At 50.0% G+C, this 20,042-nt stretch overlaps 2 protein-coding genes across 2 annotated transcripts; one reads left to right on the top strand and one right to left on the bottom strand.

The window, feature by feature from the left end:
* Positions 1 to 54: 54 nt before the first annotated feature.
* Positions 55 to 13,169, bottom strand: LRR1 (leucine rich repeat protein 1). The gene is made up of 4 exons (XM_064142890.1): positions 12,857 to 13,169; positions 12,669 to 12,767; positions 6,045 to 6,772; positions 55 to 1,004 (listed from the first exon to the last, which is right to left on the bottom strand). Exons 1-4 carry the CDS (start codon positions 13,040 to 13,042, stop codon positions 752 to 754), a joined length of 1,266 nt encoding a protein of 421 aa, XP_063998960.1. The 5' UTR covers positions 13,043 to 13,169; the 3' UTR covers positions 55 to 751.
* A 3,857-nt stretch (positions 13,170 to 17,026) lies between these two features.
* RPS29 (ribosomal protein S29) lies at positions 17,027 to 17,577 on the top strand. The gene is made up of 3 exons (XM_064153190.1): positions 17,027 to 17,140; positions 17,273 to 17,372; positions 17,455 to 17,577. The coding sequence occupies exons 1-3, from the start codon at positions 17,079 to 17,081 to the stop codon at positions 17,461 to 17,463; spliced, it is 171 nt and encodes a 56-aa protein (XP_064009260.1). The 5' UTR covers positions 17,027 to 17,078; the 3' UTR covers positions 17,464 to 17,577.
* The last annotated feature ends 2,465 nt before the right edge of the window (positions 17,578 to 20,042 follow it).

Below are 20,042 nucleotides of genomic sequence, written 5' to 3'. Positions count from 1 at the left end.
AATTCCTACAACAGACTGGATGAAAAACTGGTTGAAGAAACCACGACTCACATCTACTGAGAAGGGTTCCAAAATTTATTAAGTCAACACAGTGAACAGTTCAAGAACCTTTAAAACACATCAAGTCAAGAAACAGAATTCACATCAAGCATTTAGAAAAAGAAGTTTCTGGTATCACAAAGAGATAAACCCAAACCCACTTCCTGTGGTTAAAAAATAAACCAGCAGTAATGCTGGTCCCTGCTTGAGGTGAGAATGATGTAACAGAACTTGAAGAAGCAGCACCTGGAGTGACATGACCAGTTCTGAGTTGGTCAAATGATACCTCCTTGTAGCAGCCTACTAAGTTGCCCTGTAGTAAACAAGTTGGGAAAAGTCCAGTGATAAAGTCCGTGTGCTTGCCTTCTGTAGGTGGAGTTCAGAGCTTCACGTGGAAGGAAGCAAAGCAGTCTGATCCATGCCCAGCTTCCCTCTAGCAGAAACAAATCCCACCATGAAGCTAAATGGTCATGATGCTCCCAGCACAGTCACAGTCAGAGGAAAAAGAAAGCAAAATACATTCTAAGGAGGTTTCACATCCAACCAAAGAGGTTGTAATGGTGAAGGAAGAATCAGGCCACCAGATCAGGCTGCCAGCACCCCTCCCTGCAAGACTCTATGACAACACACGTGGATAAATAAGCAGAAAACAATTTCAGGCTCCTCTGTCACTGGACACAACTTCAGGCAGAGCTTTTCTATCCATGAGTGGTCACCCATTGCTCTGCAGGTACCTGTCCAGGAACTGGGAATAGCAGGCCAGAGAACAGAAGTAGCAGATGATGGGAGCTTCTGTCCCTCCCATGTTGTCCACAAGGACCACGGTATGAGCTACATGATGGAGATTCATGGTCACTGTGATCTGAATGAAGCTGCTCAGACAGGCACTTCCACACTGGCATGTTTTAGCCACTTCCAGATCTTCACAAAGGTGGGAAGGAAGGAGATGGCCACCAAAACGGATTCTGTTGAATGAGAGAAGTGTGAATTCACCAGAAAATTAACCAATGCCAGTTAAACAGTGACACAACATACAGACCAGCTGGAACAACTCCCTGAGGTCACGGACAAGGGAAATCTGGCATTTTGCAATAGGGGATTAGGAATTAAGCACTCCTTTCCTTAAGGCAGTCTCAAAAAACATGCAGCTGTGTTCCTGACCACTAAGTACCAAGGACCAGGGTCCTGAACAGCCTGCTCCAGTAGAAGGTGGCCCCACCCATGGCAGGTGGGCCCGAACTGGATGATCTTTGGAAATAAACTATTCTATGACCTGAACTGCAGGAGACACAAAAAGAACAGTGAGTACACACAAATCTTAGCTGCCTGTAGCACAGCAACAGAGAATGAAAAAGATTAATAGTAATCATAATCAGTAATTAATAACAAATAATCAGACAACTGGGGTCTGGGGTGATGAAAAGCTCAAGATGAGCCTGCAGTGTGAGTGCAGCCCAGACAGCAAGCCTGTGCTGGGCTCCAGCAAGAGCAGTGTGGGCAGCAGGGCAAGGGAGGGCATTCTGCCCCTTGGCTCTGCTCTCCTCACACCCCACCTGCAGTCCTGGGTGCAGTTCTGGAGCTTCCAATATAAGAAGGACATGGAACTGTTGGAGCCAGTCCAGAGGAGGTCACCAAGGTGCTGAGAGAGCTGCAGCAGCTCTGCTCTGAGCACAGGCTGAGAGAGTTGGGTCTCTGCAGCCTGGAGAAGAGAAGGCTTAGAGGAGAGCTTGGAGTGGCCTTCCAGTACATGAAGGGGGCTATAGGAGAGCTGGGGAGGGACCATTAACAAGGTCTTGTAATGCCAGGATGAGGAAGAATGGGTTTAAAGTGGCAGAGGGGAGATTGAAACTGAATGTTAAGAAGTTGTCTGCAGTGAGGGTAGTGAGACACTGGCACAGGTTGCCCAAGGAGGTTGTGAATGCTCCCTCCCTGGAGGTGTACAAGGCAAGACTGCATGAGGCCTTAAGTGACCTGTTCTAGTGGGAGGTGTCCCTGCCTACGGCGCAGGGTTGGAACTGGCTGAGCTTTGAGGTCCCTTTCAACCCAAAGCCATTCTATGATTCTGTATCTGCTCTTCTCTCACAGCGGTCATGTTGGTTGCTGTATTTCATCCTGGCCTAACAAAGCACTCGGTTTACACTTCACTAACAGGAACCATGTTAGAAACCATGGCTTAGGCTGGCAGGGACCTTCAAGGTCATCTAGTCCACTCTCCCTGCAGTCAGCAGGGGCATCTGTAACTAGAGCAGGTTGATCTCAAATAACCTGACCTGGAATGGTTCAAGGATGGGACATCAACCAGCCCTGTGGGCAACCTGGGATAAGGGTCTCACCATCCTCAGGGGAAACAAACAAACAAAAAACCAACCCAAAAATCTCTCCCATCTGAATCTCCCTCATTTAGTTCAAACCCATCACCCCTCATCCTGTGACAGCAGGCCCTGCTCAAAAGTCTGTCCACAGTTTCTTTTCTTGGCCCCTTGAAGCACTGAGAGGCCATTAGAAGCTCTCCTTGGAGCCTTCTCTTCTCCAGGCTCCTCCTCTTCTCCAGAATCCCAGCTCACTCACCTTCCACCCACTGCATCATTGCTGTGGCCTCCTCTGGCCCCACTCCAACAGGTCCATGTCTCTACTGTGCTGAGGACTTCAGAGCTGGCTCCAGCACTTCAGATGGGGTCTCAGCAGAGCAAAGAGGCAGAAATCCCTCCCTCTACCTGCTGCCCACACTGCTGGGAATCAGTGAGGACAAGATTTGCTCTGTGCTTCGAGTGCACAGTGCCAGCTCAAGTCAACATGAAGAGGTGGCAGTAGTGTAAAAACACCACATCCAGAGGAAAGAGGAGACAGAAGTGAGCCTTTTGCACTGCAGGTGACAAATGAAGCTTCTCTTAATACACCACTCATGTGCTCTGTCGTGCCAATAATGACATCCACAGACAGGAACAAGAACTGCTGCTTTTTAAGTCTGCATTGTTCCTGGTAAGTGTAGGAAAGGCAAGTGAAGGAAAGGCCAAGAGACCTGGGGCTGTTTAGCCTGGAGAAGAGCAGCCTGGGAGGGGATCTGATTACTGCTCAGCAAGAGCTAAAAGGTGGAAGGCCAGAGAACGGAGCCAGACTCTTTTCAGTAGTGCTCAGGAAGGAACAATGGGCATAAACTGGAACCCAGGAGGTTCCATCCAAACATTAGGAGAAACTAGTTTGGTGTAAGGGTGCTGGAGCAGGCTGCCCAGAGAGGTTATGGAGTCTCCTTCTCTGGAAAGATTCCATACTCACCTGGCCAATGTGACCCTGGGTAACCTGCTCTGGATGACCCTGCTTTAGCATGGGGGTTTGTACGGGATGATCTCCAGAGGCCTCATTTAACCCTCACCATGCTGGGATTCCATGTACAAAATACATTATTTTCCTGAAGTACTCTGCTGCAGTAACTCCAACAGTGGGGTACTGCCAGTGCCCAGCTGTCCCCAGGGACTCGGATTAGTTCCCAGTGACTCACATCCCGACTACACCTACACATTCCCAATTCTTTCTCCATGCCATCACTCACATTGCTGAGGCTCGTCTGGGGGTTTTCCCCCTCACCACTTCAGTCACAGGATATCCTTTTTTCCCATCAGGAAACACATAATCACAGCTCTGGTACTTGCCCACAACACCACTACGAAGATTGATTTCCAAGCATTTGGTTTTTTTTTCACCTTCCCTTTTTCTGTTTTCTTCTTTTCTGGAGGTTTTTCCATCCTATCATCCCTCCTGTATCTCCTTTGTTAACTCTCACCTCTGGTGAACATCAGACACTGTTTGTAGCTCACTTGTCTAACAGATTTCTTTTTGTTTCAGATAATCAGGACCACTCTGACCAATGCTGTCTTCTAACAACTGCAGAGCCATGGGTGAGAGGACAGTTTTCATTGTCCCTTGTCTCACTAAGACTCCTGGAACTCTTTTTTGTTCTGTGCGGTGCCACTGTCTTAACTCAGCCTCTGGGACCTATGCAGCAGAATTCAAGCATGAAATCTCAGACTAGCTTGAGTCGGATAGAAGCTTAAAAGTCATCTAGTCCAACCCCATGCAGTCAGCAGGGGCATCTGCAACTAGAGCAGGTTGCTCAGAGCCCCAAACAACCTGACCTGGAATAATTCCAGGGATGGGGCATCTACCACTTCTCAGGGCAACCTGCATCCATGTCTCACCACACTTCATGACAACAACCTCATTCTTCTATCTAGTATGAATCTGCCTCTTTTAGTTTAAAACCATTTTATATCCTCAGGTGCTCCAGGAACATAACCAACCACCCAAATCTGACTAGCATTGAAGGCTTATTTTCTCTAGGAAAAGAAAAAGCCCAAACCCTTAACATTTATACCAAACCCCCTGAATTTCTGTCAAGTTGGAAGACACATGGAGCTTAATTACTCCAACACAAATCAGCAAGGTCAGAAGTGGATAAATTTGAAGCACAACATTTGGTTGCTCAGCTTATTTCCAGGGTGTGCCCTGCATGCCTGTGGCCACCTTTAGCACTGACTGTTGACCCAGGTTGATGGGGCACACCCCATCCCCAAGGCAGGAAAGGACACAGCAAGATTAGGAACACTTTGAGTCTGTTTCTTTTTTTTCCTGTCTCCATCTTTTTTTTGTTGTTTGTTCCTTTTCCCGTTCAGAACAGGGTGGGAGTAGCAGCAGCTGGTATCAGAAGGCTCTGAAAGTGGTGTGGAGGAAGAAGAGAAAACTGCTAAGAACCAGCAACCTGGCAAGGACCACGTTCACATGGTGAAATAACTTTACATTTACCTCAGAACTGGGCTTCTCTACCCTCACTTCAAAGGAAATTGATGGTTCAGGGAAAAGGTAGAGGAGGAAACCTACTAAATCTCATGCAGGTAGAAGCTTGCAGCAGGTAATGTCAAGCCCAGCATGACACTTGTCAGCTGAGAAGCCATCTTATAGTACCTTTCTAACTCAACTTGTGTGAGGTCTCATCTAAAAGCAGAGGCAGACCAAATCTGTAACCAGGAGCTTTATGGTGGGGCCTTCTGCCAACATACTGTTCTTGCACAGGATAGTGGATACCATCCACAGCTTTAGTCTTCTTCAATGTGAGCAAAAAAGAAAGCAACCATGTTGGGAAGCAATTTCCAAGCTGAGGCCTAAGACAAAATAGGATCCATGCCACAAAACCCACCATAATGTAAGTTCCTCAGTACAAAATGACCAAGATAGAAGAGCATCCTTCTCTGATTCTTTTATCCCATGGGAGCACCAAAATTTTCTTATGGTGGCCCCCATTTTGTGGGTAAAAACATTACAACTTAAAGAATTCTCCAAATGCTTTCAAGTCACCAACTTCCTCCATTATTGTTTAGAACAGAGGGATGATTTCACCAGTGGAATTTAAAAGCCTTAACTTTAGGATTAAGAGGTGAAAAAAATCCCCACCACAACAAGAGAAAAAAAATAGGAAGTTTAGACTTGGAATGGTTTGAATTGAAGGGACCTTGAAAGGCCATCTAGTCCAACCCCCCCAGTCAGCAGGGATATCTGCAAGTAGAACAGGTTGCTCACAGCCCTAAACAACCTGACCTGGAATGGATCCAATAATGGGGCATCTATTGTCTCTCTGGGAAACCTGGGCCAGGGTCTCAGCACTCTTAGTGGAAAATGTTTCTTCCTTGTCTCCCATCTGAATCTTCCTGGTTTAGTTTCAAACTATCAGCTCTTGTCCTGTCACAACAGGCCCTGCTCAAAAGTCTGTCCCCAGCTTTCTGATTGTCCCCCTGGAGCCTTCTCTTTGTGCTGAACAACACCAACTCTCTCAGCTTCTAGCCTTTGCATAATTGTTGTGGCCTTTTCTGGCCCTGCTCCAGCAAGTCCATGTCTCTCCTGTGCTGAGGACTTCAGAGCTGGCTGCAGCACTGCAGAACCCCTTTGCTCCACCTGCTTAAGACTTGATAGGTTTGAAACAGAGTAGAGGCCACACATACTCATCAGGCTACTCTTACCTGTAGTTCAGGGTTGCTCTTGCAGCACACTCCAATAAAGTCAAAGGTATTTTCAGCTGGATGTTGGGAACAAGAGGATTTGGTTGCTCAAAAGGATTTCCAAAGAGATCCAAGTTCTCAAGACAGAGTTTCCTAAAATCACTGGGCAAGAAGGGGAGTTTGTTTCGAGCTGCTGACAGAAAGCGTAGGTGATTTAACTGGCCAATCTTGAAGGGCAACCTAATCAACTCGTTGTCATCCAGCTTCAGGTTGACAAGCTCCCGCAGCTGGCAGAACTGAATGGGAAGTGCTTTCATTTTGTTTCGGCTGAGGTCCAAAAACTGCAGAGATTTCTGGAGAGTGGAGCTGCAAAGAGCCCCACTGAAGGACTGCAAGTGATTGTCATGCAAAATGAGCTCCTGAAGACAGGTCAGGTCACCAATGGTAGCAGGCAGCTGCTTGATGTGGTTATGACTTAGGTCTAGTTTGCGGAGCTTTTTCAAGCAGAGCACTCGTGTGTCGATTCGAGCCAGCTTGCAGTAGGAGGCCTGGAGGTGCTCCAAGGAATAGGGGAAGTTTTTAGTGAGAGGATAGTCCCTTCTTGATGTTATGATCATTTTGGCTTTTGGTTTTTCAACTTCTGAGGTCTTTGCCGGTACCAAAGCTGAGAGCGGGAGAGCTCCTGTGTCAGTCCCCTGGTGAGCCAGTCTCACGGCTGAGAGGAAATTCTTTAGATTGCTGGCATTTGCCTGCAGGAAAACACCAAGGTGGAAGCTCATTAATTCTTCTGCTCACTGCCACAAACATTTTCTGAACTGTTTTGTACATAATAGAATCACTCAGATTGGAAAATATCTCCCAAGACTGAGTCCAACCATTAACCCAGCACTGCCAGGCCACCACTAAACCATGTTCCTCAGCACCACATCTGCACAGCTCTTCAATCCCTCCAGGGAGGGAGACTCCACCACTACCCTGGGCAGTCTGAGTCCACACCTTGACAACACTTTTGGGGAAGAAATTATTCTGCATGTCCAACCTTAACCTCCCCCGGTACAACTTGAGGTCATTTCCTCTTGTCTTATCACTTGTTCCTTGAGAAGAGACCAACTTACACCAGTCCAACCTCCTTACCAGTGAGTTGGAAAGAGTCAGAAGGCCTCCCCCTCAGCCTCCTTTTCTCGGACTGAGCAACCTCAGTTCCCTCAGCCACTTCTCATCATGTTCTTTAGATTTTTCATCATCTTTGTTGCCCTTCTCTGGACCTGCTCCAGCACCTCAATGTCCTTTTTGAAGTTAGGGGCCCAAAAGTGAACCCAGCATTCAAGGTGTGGCCTCACTGGTGCCCAGTACAGAGAGACAATCACTGCCCTGGCCACACTATTGCTGATCAGGTCAGGACGCTAGTGGCCTTCTTGGCCACCTGGGCACACACACTGGCTCAGCAGCTGGCTGTCAGCCAGCACTCCCAGATCTGCTGGGCAGTGTCCAGCCACTCTGTCTCAAGACCAGACCATTCATGGGTTTGCTGGGCCTTGCTGAACCTCAGCCCACCAATCCAGCCTGTCCAGCAGATCAGTGCTCCCACCCAACTCGGTGTTACCTGCAAGAAGCGCTGATGGCCCTACAATCCCCTCACCCAGTCACTGATAAAGATATAAAAGTGGCTCCAGTACTGAGCCCTGGGGAACACCACAGGTGACTGGTTGCCCGATGGGGCTAATTCCATTCCCCACCACTCTTTGGGCTCAGCCATTCAGCCAGATTTCTACCTGACAAAGAGTGCATCCATCCAAGCCAGAAGCAGCCAGTTTCTCCAGGAGGATGCTGCAGGAGACAGTGTCAAAGACTTGAATGAAGTCCAGGTAGACACATCCACAGCCTTTCCCTCATCCACATGGATCAGGAGCTTCTAACTCAGCAGGTCAATGAAATGGGGAAGGGAATCGGGCCTTATTCAATGGATGTGCTGTTTACAGTATTTAAGAACAAATGGGATGCACAATTTGAATGAGAAGTTAGGACCTCTCTGAATAATCTAGATAAAAAAAACTGTGCTGCATCATTGGGAGAAACAAAGCACTGAATTCAGAGCTGAAAATAAAGTAGAGGGGAAAAAAAAACAAACCCCTGGGTTTATTTTTTCTCCCACTGTGATCTTCCTAACCTGCAGCAGGATAAAGGGACAGTTGATAAAAACAGATCTAGAACTTGAGGCAAATAACTTCTGGAAGCTGTGAGGAAGGAAAGTAATGGAAGCTGAGGTTAAGTTCACCATCAAGGAAGGTGGAAAGCTTCAGGGCAGTTTAAACAAGTGCTTCTGATCACACAGAGCTCTCTAGGGTTGTGACAACATCAAACAAGAAAATAATTCTTTGCAGTCCTTCTGCAAACAACTAATTTTGCTTTAGGTGAGATAAGATAACGGCAGTAAGGACAGCAAGAGTCAAAACTCATGCAGTACCAGATGCCCTGTGCTTTAAATAAAGGCTAAGCTGTGATATATTTGTTCTACTGACAGAGTTAGCTTTTAAGATCAAAGATTTCTCTCCTGTAGTACTCCCAACAAGTCTCTGCGCAAGTGGATGTGCAGTTGGTGGACACTAAGTTACACAGTGAATTCCAAAATAAAAAGCATGATGCACTCATACAAAAGTCATCTCACTGAAGGAAAGAACAAATGTGGAGGTTTGGTGTGGTTCAGCGGCAAGAGTTTTGCACTCTTGTTCCAGCTGTAGCTTGCCCAAACTCTAGGGGCATCAATTTCTGCATCTGAAAGACAATTTTGCTCCTCAATGTATTTGCTGATACCAAATTCTAGAGGGTCTAGGACTGGCTTACATAATGTGCTATAAACACCTTGAAAAGCAGAGTAATGATCTCAGAGACTTCTGAATGTAAAGCAGTCAAGGGAATAAAGGCCAAATCTATTTGACAGAACCTGAGCATGGTGAGAATTGGAAGGGACCTCTGGAGACCATCCAGTCCAAGTCCCAAGCTAAAGCAGTGGACGACCCTGCAAGCTGCCCAGGATTCCCATGTCCAGGAGGGTTTGGAATCTCTCCAAAAACACTACAACTTCTCCTGGCAGCGTGCTCCAGGGCTCCAGCAACCTCACACCAAACAAGTTTCTCCGCATCTTCAGACAGAACCTCCTGGCTTCTGGTTTCTTGCCTGTTGTCCCTTGTCCTATCTCTAGGCACCACTGAAAAGTGTGGCCCCATCCTCTTGCACCCTGCCCTTCAGACATTGATTGGCATTGGGAAGATTCCCTCTCAGGCTGCTCTTGTCCAGGCTTAACAGCCCCAGGTCTCTCAGCCTTTCCTCCTCACAGAGATGCTCCAGCCCCTCAGCAGTTCTGCAGCCTCCACTGGACTCTCTCCAGTAGTTCAGTCTCTCTTGAACAATGGAGCCTAATCTAAAAATGATCTTTAGGTATCCCATGCACATGCCCCCTTTCACCTCCTGATGAGATACTCTCCAGACAACAAGAAAGCTGCAGGCCAAAACCCCTTGTTTCCAAGACCACTATCACTCATTATCTCAGCCTATGTAACTAAGACAGGCAGATTTGTCACGTTTCTGAGTGTAATAAGGTAGTTAACTAAATTTGGAACTAAGGAGAAAATGCCCTTCAGATCTGTGAAGACAAAATAAAATACACAACTACTCATCAGAATGAAGTTACAGGCAATATTTCACAGAACTAAATAGTTTGGGTTGGAAGGGACCTTTAAGAGTCATCTAGTCCAATTCCCCTGCAGTCAGCAGGGACATCTGCAACTAGAGCAGGCTGCTCAGAGCCCCAGACAACCTGACCTGGAATGGGGCTTCTACCACCTCTCTCGGCAACCAGGGCCAGGGTTTCACCACCTTCAGCATAAAAAAAGTTTTGCTTTCAAAGTACAGGAGGCAACAGATGCCTGCTTCTTGTAACCAAAAGCTCTATGCTGTTAAGAATAAACTTATGGATTGTTTACATGACTTCCATTTAAGGGTACTTTGTGTTGTGCATCCTTCAGACAAATTTCCTCCACAACAGCTTTGTAAAGGCAACAGAGAATCTGCAAAGCACAAGGTTGAGAAACCCTTAGCATGCTGACAATACTACTAAGATAAAAAGCAAAGAACGAATTGGAAGAGCTCAGGACAATTTACTGCCCCAGGACTGAAGCCTCAACCACAAATGATGTCAGGAAATGAGGTTAATCTGTGTTGATGCTTTACAAGTCTCTTGTTTCAGAGCTAAATGAATGATGACAAGGCAATCAGAGATTACCTGGGTTTCAGACTTCGTATGCAGTGCAGCAGGCATGGGCTTGCTGAAGGAGGAAAGAAACCCAACCCATGGTGACTTTATTTTTGCTCCAGGGTTGAAAGCTCCAGACTGACATTTCTCAGCTTAATTTCTGATGTAGCTGAACACAGCAAATCACCTGGCTGCTTGGCAGAGCACAAAGAGGGGGGTCTGGCATGGCAGCTGCATGCAGTCAGTGCAGTCAACACCTGGAAATCTCTTTTCTACAAAGCTTTTGTAAACACTTGGAGAGTTAAAAACCTATGCTTGGCATTGGTGAGGCCACATCTTGAATACAGGGTTTAGTTTTTGGGCCCTCACTCCAAGAAAGACATTGAAGTGCTGGAGCAGGTCCAGAGAAGGGCAACAAAGCTGGTGAAGGGTCTGGAGAACAGGTCTGGTGAGGAGTAGCTGAGGGAGCTGGGGCTGTTCAGCCTGGAGAAAACGAGGCTGAGGGGAGACTTCATTGCTCTCTACAACTCCCTGGAAGGAGGTTGGAGCAAGGTGGATGGCAATCTCTTCTCAGAGTTAACAAGCCACAGGATGAGAAGAATTTAACTCAAATTGCACTAGGGAAAGTTTAGGCATTAGAAGAAACTTCTTCACTTCAAGGGTTATAAAACACAGGAATTAGCTGCCTGGGGAGACAGTTGAATCTCCAATTCCAGTAAGTGTTTGAAGGACTCACTGGGTTTGGTTTAAACTTTTTCAGTCTAACAACACAATCAAGTATCTTCTCCTACAGAAAACATCAGATGCAGATAACTGAATTACTACCCACACTGTGAATGCCTACCACAGTTTCCTTACAGCCCCTCTAGGTGATCTAAATCAGATCTTGTGGCACTAAAACACAGACCTTTGCTCTCCAATGCTGTACTGCTAGTAGAATCTCTTAAATCTCTTCAATCTCTTAAAAAAACAGGCCTGATTTTGTAACTTTCTTACAGGATAAATTTTTCTCACCTCTCACACTTCAGCAGAAATGTTCAGAGTAAGAAGAAGTTACTCTGTATTTAACACAACATGTGTGAGTTTTGGGGTTTTTTTGCAAGTTATAGGGAATACTTGATTTTGTCAAGGCAAAAATTAATTGGATTAGGGCACACACTGCTGCTTTTCTATTTAATCCTGCAACACAAACTGCTCTCTTCATCAAATTATTCAACTAGCTGAAATGATTCAATTATCTCTTTCAGGCCCAAGACACACAGTTGCAAAGTCAGAGTGTTTTTTCCTATCAAAAAACTCTTTGCTTTTATTTACACATCCTAACTCTGAAGGTTTTAGAATCAGTGTCCTGCTTTCCTCTTCTACAAGGCTACAAAACATTACTGTAACAAGCACAGAAAAAACCCAAACCTTCACAACATGGAACCTGAACATGCGATTTTTTGGGGGTGAGTTTGGCATTATTAAAACCACTGCAATACTTCAGCGAGTCCTGGTATCAGCTAAGCATTAAAGCAGGATGGTGCCTGTTCTGCTGATCCATATTGAGTGGCTCCACCTCTGAGAGCTACAGTGGGACTGAAGTATTTTTCAGTTTTTAGTTAGGCTGGTTTGACAGAACTTATGGCCAAAGAGCATAACATGGTTATCACAGAGATGACAAAATTCTTCAAGTAAAAGATGATGAACTACAGGAAAAATGGGCTTTTCTGCTCCTGGTTATTCCCCAGAGGGAGAAGAAAAAAAGTTTGGCTCAGCCTTCCCAGCACAAAATCACAGAACGCTTTGAACTGGATTGGAAATGTAAAGAGACCTCTTTGCAGTCAGCAGGGATGTTTTCAACTAGAGAAAGTTCCTCAGAGCCCCAAACAATCAGACACGAAATGGTTTTGCCGATGGGCCATCTACCACCTCTCTGGGCAACCTGGGCCAAGGTTTCACCACACTCATCATTAAAAATGCCTTTCTTTCCTCTAGCCTGAATCTCTCTCTTTTAGTTTAAGCATCAGCCCTCACCCTCTCACAACAGGCCCTACTAAAACCTCGTCTCCAGCTTTCTGATCGGCCCCTCCTAAGGGCTCAGTAAAATGAAGGAGTTCCCTCAATAACTCTCTTTTCACTGTAACCTGTTGAGAACGCACAAAGCCAATCTCCTTAGTGCTACCTCCCTTAGGCCTTCTAAGACCAAGTTGTGACAGGTCAAAGCAGACTGGTAAGACAAGACCTGGTCTCTGCGTGGCATTTCTAGGACGGACCCCAGGCAGACAGTACTGGGGCTCCTCCAGCACCCCTGGGAGCCACCCCCGCCACCTCCCCAGGCTGCTCAGCTTCAAACAGGGCACAGCGCCGGCTCCTGATCGGTGCCTCGGGTCTCCCGTCGTAGCCCACTCACCCACCTTGCTGAGGCAGACGTCCACAGCGGGCTCCCGGAGGCGCACGGTGGCCTTGCCCTCCTCCACGAACCGGGTGAAAAACCGCTCGATGTTCTCCTGAACCTACGGGGCACGACAAGCGCTCAGCAGCCGCGGCGGGACGAGGAAGACCCGCCCCGCTCCCGGCTCGCCCCCGGCTCCACCGTCCTCACCTTGTAGCGAGCACCGACCCGGTCCCGCGCCGTGCACACCATGAGGTAAATGCCGTTGCCTCCACCCTCCGCCCGTCCGGGCGGGCGGCCGAGCGAGAGGAGGGCCCTGGTGCCGCGGCCGCGGCCCCGCAGCCCGCAGGTGGGCAGGAGCCGGCTGACCACCTCCACCTCACACTGCAGCCGCATCGCCGCCCGCCCCGCCACCGATCAACAGCCCGCGCAGGGGCGGGCGGGACGGCGGCACCGCCCGGGGGCCTCCCGGACTCCCGGCGCACAGGCGCCCGCCGCGGTGCCTGTCTGCAATGATCCCGGTCGATGCCCGCCGTCGCTGGCCAGCAGCAGCGGGGCCGCCCGGTGAAAGGGGCTCGGTGGGCGGGAAAGGGGAGCGGCAGCCCTGGCGGCACCGGCCGGCGGGCAGTCCCTGCAGGGGGCCATCAGCGCGGGGCGGTACTACGGCGCCACCTGCAGGAGGCGTTCGGCTCGGCGGGAATGATGGAAAACGGCGGCGAGGGGCAGGCGTTCCGAAGGGCCGGGAAGGAGTTACCGGTAGCTCCGAGGGCTTAGAGAATCACAGAGTCGCTTTAGGCTGGAAGAGAGCTCCAAGATCTTCAAGTGCAGTCGTTCAGCCAGCACTGCCAGGTCACCGCTAAACCATGTCCCTAAGTGCCACATCGGTAGATGTTCTGAACACTTCCCCGGCATGGCAGTCGTGTTCCTCCCCTGGGTAGGCTGCTCCAGGGCTGTTCACTCTTTCGGTGAAGAAGGTTCTTATGTCTGACCTGAACCTCCCCTGGTGCACTTGAGGCCTGTTCTTTCGGGAGAGGAGACTGCCTCCCACCCGGCTCCAGCTTCATTCCAGGGAGGTGTCGAGAGCCACAAGTTCTCCCCCCCTCAGCCTCCTTTCCTCCAGGCTGAACAACCTCAGTTCCCTCAGCTGCTCCTCACCACACTTGTTCTCCAGAGCCTTTGCCAGCTTTGTTGGCCTTCTCGGGACCTGTGCCAGCACATTAATGTCCTTCTTGGAGCGAGTGCCCCACAGTCAAATCTACCATTTTGATGTGTGGCCTCACTAGTGCCAAGTGTGGGGAGACAATCCCCACTCTGGTCCTGCTGGTCACAGGATCACAGGATGTTAGAGGTTGGAAGAGACCCAAGGAGATCATCCAGTCCAACCCCCTGCCAGAGCAGGACCACACAATCTAGCTCAGGTCACACAGGAACACATCCAGACAGACCTGCAAAGGCTCCCGAGAAGGAGACTCCACAACCTCTCTGGCAGCCTGTGCCAGTGCTCTGGGACCCTTACAGTGAAGAAGTTCCCTCTTGTGTTGAGCTGGAACCTCCTGTGCTGCAGCTTCCATCCATTGCTCCTTGTTCTATCCCAAGGAGCAAGTGAGCAGAGCCTGTCCCCCCTATCCTGACCCCCAGTCCTCAGATGTTTATAAACATTGATTAAATCCCCTCTGAGTCTTCTCCAGACTAAACTGCCCCAGGGCCTTCAGCCTCTCCTCATCAGGCAGTGCTCCAGTCCTCTCCCTCATCATCCTTGTGGCCCTCCCCTGGACCCTCTCCAGGAGATCCCTGTCCCTCTGCAACTGGGAAGTCCAAAACTGAAGGCAGTACTCAAGATGAGGTGTCACCAAGCAGAGTAGAGACGGAGGAGAACCTCCCTTGATCTGCTGGACACACTCTTCTTAATATACTCTGGGATCCCACTGGCTCTCTTGGCCACAAGGGCACATTGCTGTGCCATGGATGTTCTCCCCCAGCACTCCCAGGTCCCTCTCCACAGGGCTGCTCTCCAGCAGATCACCTCCCAGCCTGTCCTGGTGCAGTTTACTATTCCTCCCCAGGTGCAGGACTCTCCACTAGTTCATGTTGAAACTCATTTGGTTCTCTGTGCCCAGTTCTGTCTGTCCAGGTCTCTCTGGATGGCCACACAGCTTGCAGCTGTAACAGTCTAGTTGACTAGATTGGGCTGGGTGCTAGGTTGGACTGGATGATCTTGGAGGTCTCTTCCAACCTGTTTGATTCTATGATTCTATTTTAACAAACATGGGAGGTATGATACAAGGGGGTATACATGTAAGGAGCCAACATGCAGTAGGTGGCCTGAGGAGTCTCTACATTTTGAGTACCTCAGCCAGTGGGGAAAGGAACAGGGTCACTTGTGGCTGGGAAGCTAGGGTGACAGGAGGTTGAGATCTCTGGCAATCTGAGAGACCCCACTGAGATCTGCCCTTTCACTGAATCAAGTTTTACAGCCTTCCTCTGTCTCCTTTGTGAACATTAGCCACTAGCAAGGAGAGCTTTCTCTACGAGTTCCCAGCTTCAGTGATGGGATGTGGTTGTTCTGAGTGGCATGTGGCTCTGTGTTGCAGGTCCAGCACCAAAGGCAAACCTGTGGGGCAATTTCTGCTGTAGCAGAGAGTCCCTGCTCTAGCAGGAATGCTTGGCTAGGTGATCTTCAGAGATCCCTTCCAACTGCTGCCATTCTGTGATTCTGTATGACCACGATTTAGTCCCAGTTTTGTGATTTAGACGCAAGTGCTGGATTTTATTCTTTGCTTTCTCTGGAGATTGAGGCAGCTCAGGCTTTATAAGTGAGAGGAGAATGTGGGGGGCTTATCAAAATAAGAGAGAAAAATTTGATAAATTGAAAAAACCCCCCCAAAGAATTCATTATGCAAAATGTTATTGTTAGAGGTAAGGCAGGTTGGGAATCTCTGGTAGTGGAATTTCGGGATCTGTGAAAAGCTGCTTTAAACCTGAGGGTGGTAAAAAACAAATACCGCTGAGAAAAGGTTGTAGCAGGACTGGTGTTGGTTTCTTTCCCTAAGTAACAAGGGATAGGACAAAAGGAAATGGCCTCAAGTTGCCCCAGGGGAGGTTTAGGTTGGGTAGGAACAATTTCTTCACAGAAAGAGTGGTTAAGCCCTGGAAGAGGCTGTCCAGGGCGATCCGAGGCTATCCAGGGCTATCCAGGGAAGCAGTGGAGTGCCCATCCCTGGAGTGATTTCAAAGCTGTGTTGTTGTGGTGCTGAGGGACATGGTGGTGTATTTGGGAGTGCTGGGTAACAGTTGGACTTGTTAATCTTAAAGATCTTTTAGAACAAAACTCTTTGAATTAAACAGAACTTAAGATACAAACTGGATGGAAGCCAACCCCTCAGCGTGCCCAGCCCAGGCTGCTCACCGAGGGAATGCTGAATCAGTCCATTAAGGAGAATGGAAGACTCACAGATTCATTTCGGTTGGAAAGAGACCCTGAAATTCGCCAACCCTAACCGTTAGCCTAGATTGAGAGAAACAAATAAACAGGTGTTTAAATCCTATTTGATAATCGCACTTCAGCACCAAGAGCGTGCATGCAGAGCAGCGCTGCCGGCGCCATCCAGCAGGAGGCGCTGTTCTGGGGCGAGCGCAGGGCTGCGTTCCCGCCCTTTTCCCGTCAGGAGGCAGTGTTGTGTGGGTGCGCTGGTGTGGGGCGCGGGGTGCAGATGCGTTGTGGTGTCCGGGGGCTATGTTCCCGCCCTTTTCCCGTCAGGAGGCGGTGTTGTGTGGGTGCGCTAGTGTGGGGTACGGGGTGCAGTGCAGAAGCGTTGTGGTGTGCGGAGGCTGCGTTCGCGCCCTTTTCCCGTCAGGAGGCGGTGTTGCGTGGGTGCGCTGGTGTGGGGTACGGGGTGCAAAATGCGTCCTGGTGGCCAGGGCGTAGCAAAGAAGCGCAAAAGGGAGCCCGCGTCTCTCTGTGTTGCCCAGGCTACGCTGCAGTGGCTATTCACAGGCGCGATCCCGCTACTGACCGTCACGGGAGCTTTGACCTGCTCCGTCTCCGACCTGGGCCGGTTCACCCCTCCTTAGTCAACCTGGTGTGCCCCAGCTCCCCGGGGCTCACCATATTGATGGCGGCCTTAGCGCGGACGCCCGCTCGGCATAGCGCAGTGCAGCCCAGAACTCCTGGGCTCAAGCGATCCAACGAGCTCAGCCTCCCTAGCAGCTGGGACTACAGGCGTGCGCCACCGCGCCCGGCGGTAGGTGGCTGCAGCTACCGCACTCTAGTGCGGTGTGGCCATGACATCACGCCGCGGCGGGGCGGGGGCGCAGGCGCAGCCATGCGCAGGCGTTGCGCGCACCGCGGTGCGTGCCGGGACGCGGGGCCGCGCTGATTAGCGCATGCGCCGGCCGCCATCTCCTTTTCGCCGCGCCGCGCGTAGCAGGCAGCATGGGCCACCAGCAGCTCTACTGGAGCCACCCCAGGAAGTTCGGTCAGGGCTCTCGCTCATGGTCAGTCTGCGCCTCTGGTGCCGCCGGGATGGCTTTCGGCCACTCGGGGCTGTGCTGCACGTTTTGTTCCTGTCCCCTCGGTCCCGCCCCGCCGCTACGCGTTCTGACCGCTCTTCCTCTAATTTCTTGCAGCCGAGTGTGCTCCAACCGGCACGGCCTCATCCGCAAGTACGGCCTCAACATGTGTCGGCAGTGCTTCCGGCAGTACGCTAAGGATATCGGCTTCATTAAGGTGAGCGCCGGCACCGAGGCTGGCAGGGAGGGGCAGGTGTGGCGTTCCCCGCTGACTTCCAGCTTTTCTCGCTCTCTTGCAGCTGGACTAAGCCCCGAGAACATGAGGCTGTTGTCAGAAGCTGCTGGGGCTTCGCTGGCCCTTCCTGACACATCTGCAGCGTCTCGGCACAGTTGTAATCAATAAATGAGTTCCTTGCCTTTTTGCCGTGTGTACGTTTGCCTTTCTGGTAAAAGGCTTTTCTATAGTTGTGGAGGGGTGGGTGCTGCACTGGGAGCAGGTCTAAGCGGGCCCGTGTTGGGTCCTCGGCTTTCATACGCAAAATCAGGTGGTCTTAAGAGGGCTGTTGCTTGGATGCTGCTACTAAGCCTTCAGGTTTGCAAGCAGAATTGTGGAATGGCCTGCAGCACAGGATGTCAGGAGTTGGGACACGAAGAGCTCATCGAGTCCAACCCCCTGCCAGAGCAGGACAGTACAGTCTAGATCAAGTTACACAGGAGCACATCCAGACAGGCCTGCAAAGGCTCCAGAGAAGGAGACTCCACAACCTCTCTGGCCAGTGCTCTGGGACTCTTACAGGAAAGAAGTTCCCCCTTGTGTTGAACTGGAACCTCCTGTGCTGCAGCTTCCACCCGTTGCTCCTTGTTCTGTCCCAGGGAGCAGTGAGCAGAGCCTGTCCCCCTGTCCTGACCCCCAGCCCTCAGTTATAAACATTGATTAAATCCTCTCTCAGTCTTCTCCAGACTAAAGAGCCTCAGGTTCTTCAGCTTCTCAGGCAGTGCTCCAGTTCCCTAATCGTACTTGTAGCCCTCTGCTGGACTCTATCCAGCATGTCCTTGTCCCTCTTAAACTGGGGAGCCCAAAACTGAAGGTGGTACTCAAGGTCTCACCAGGGCAGAGCAAATGTTAGGTCAATGTCCAGCCAGTTGCTGGAGTGTATCTCCCAGTAATGCCAGGCTTGTGTTGGATAAAGGCAAACTCTTCTTCCGAGTGTAGAGGGGAGTGGTGGTGGGCTGTGACTGGTGCAGAACTGAACCTTAAGCTGCCTCAAGCGTTCAGTCCTTCATTGCTCTTCAGGAGGTCTGGTGCATGTGGGAAACAGGAAAGGTGCAACTAATGAAAACCGAACACGGTGGGGTAATGAGGGCCTGAGCAACAGTTGGGCAAGACAAAGGGTTGCCTGGAGCTCAGGTGTGGTGTCCTCTGTGAGGCTTTCAAAGGAAATACACCCCAGGATGCCATTGGGCTTCTTGGTCACAAACACACATTGCCAGCCTGTGGCTATCATGTTGTCCACTTAGGCATCCCATGTCTGTTTCCCCACAGCTGCTCTGCAACAAATCGCTCCCCAGCCTATGCTGGTACACAGGATTGTTCCTTTCCAGATGCAAGGCTCTACACTTGGCCTTGTATTTCATTCAGTTTTTCCCTGCCCAGGTCCTGCTGAATGGCAGCACAGCCTTGAGGCGTATCAGCCGCTCCTCCCAGTTTGGTGTCATCAGCAAGCCTCTTGGCAGTGCACTTTCTGCCCTCATCCAGGTTGTTGATGAATGTATTGAATAGTTCTGGTCCAGGAATGACCCCGAAGGGGTTCCCCTACACACAGGCTTCCATCTAGGCTCCGTCCCATTGACTGCAACTCTTGACTGCTTTCCTTCAATCAGTTCACAATCCACCTGAGTACCTGCTCATCCAGACCACACTTCCTCAGTTTAGCTACAAGGATGCTGTGGGTGATGATGTCAGATGCTTTCCTGAGGTGAAGCCAGACCACATCTACTGCTCTACCATCACCTATCTGCCTGGTTATGACCTCACAAAAGGCCATCAGGTTGTTCAAACATAACTTCCCCTTGGTGAAACCCTCCTGACTGCTCCCAGTGGCCTTCTAATCCTTGATACGCCTAGAGACAAAGCTGTTCCATCACCTGCCTACCGATGGATGTGAGGCTGACTGGTCTATAGTTACCTGGGTCCTGCTTCTCACCCTTTTTGAAGGCCAGAGTGACATTTGCTTTCCTCCAGTCCTCAGGTACCTCTCCTGTCCACCACAACTTACCAAAGATGATAGAGAGTGGCCTAGCAACAACTTCTGCCAGCACCCTCAGCTCCCATGGGTGCAGCCCATCAGGACTCAGTGGATTTATGGATGTCCAGATTGCTTAATTGCTCCCTAACTCAGTCCTCATCAACCACAGCAAACTTCTCTGTTATCTAGACTTGATCTGGGGCTCCTGAGGACATTCTCTGTTAATACAGCCAAAGAAGGCACTCAGCAACTCTACCTTCTATCACCAGTGCACCCACCTCATCCAGCAGTGGGCCTGCCTTGCCTCTCGTGGTAGTTTTGTGTGCAGGCTATTTAAATAAACCCTTCCTGCTATCCTTGGCCTCTCTTGCAAGGTTTCATTCCATGAAGGCTTAAGCTTCCCTAGTTGCCTCCCTGCATCACCTGACAACAGTGATGGTAACATCCTCCTCCTGAGCCCAGGAGAACACCGTCCTCTCATCTTGGTCTGTGGTGAGTACCTTGCGGCACTGTGTGCTGCCTTTTCTGGTTACAAAGTCTTTTCTACTTTCTGTGGTGACAGCAGCAGAGGTGTGATGGATTCTGCAGTTGTGAGCTCAGGACTGAGCTACCAGAAGCAGGCATTCATGCCTTGTCCTGAT

Source organism: Pogoniulus pusillus, chromosome 1, assembly GCF_015220805.1.
Source record: "Pogoniulus pusillus isolate bPogPus1 chromosome 1, bPogPus1.pri, whole genome shotgun sequence".
NCBI lineage: Eukaryota > Metazoa > Chordata > Aves > Piciformes > Lybiidae > Pogoniulus > Pogoniulus pusillus.
This window is presented reverse-complemented; position numbering and strand designations above follow the sequence as displayed.

Bases quoted from the DNA above. Each gene is read 5' to 3' on its own strand.
- LRR1 (XM_064142890.1), bottom strand. From the start codon at position 13,042: ATGCGGCTGCAGTGTGAGGTGGAGGTGGTCAGCCGGCTCCTGCCCACC. The intron at 12,768-12,856 runs GTGAGGACGGTG...CGTGCCCCGTAG, and splicing joins GGGTCGGTGCTCGCTACAAG to GTTCAGGAGAACATCGAGCG. The intron at 6,773-12,668 runs GTGGGTGAGTGG...GTTTTCCTGCAG, and splicing joins TGGACGTCTGCCTCAGCAAG to GCAAATGCCAGCAATCTAAA.
- RPS29 (XM_064153190.1), top strand. From the start codon at position 17,079: ATGGGCCACCAGCAGCTCTACTGGAGCCACCCCAGGAAGTTCGGTCAG. The intron at 17,141-17,272 runs GTCAGTCTGCGC...AATTTCTTGCAG, and splicing joins GGTCAGGGCTCTCGCTCATG to CCGAGTGTGCTCCAACCGGC.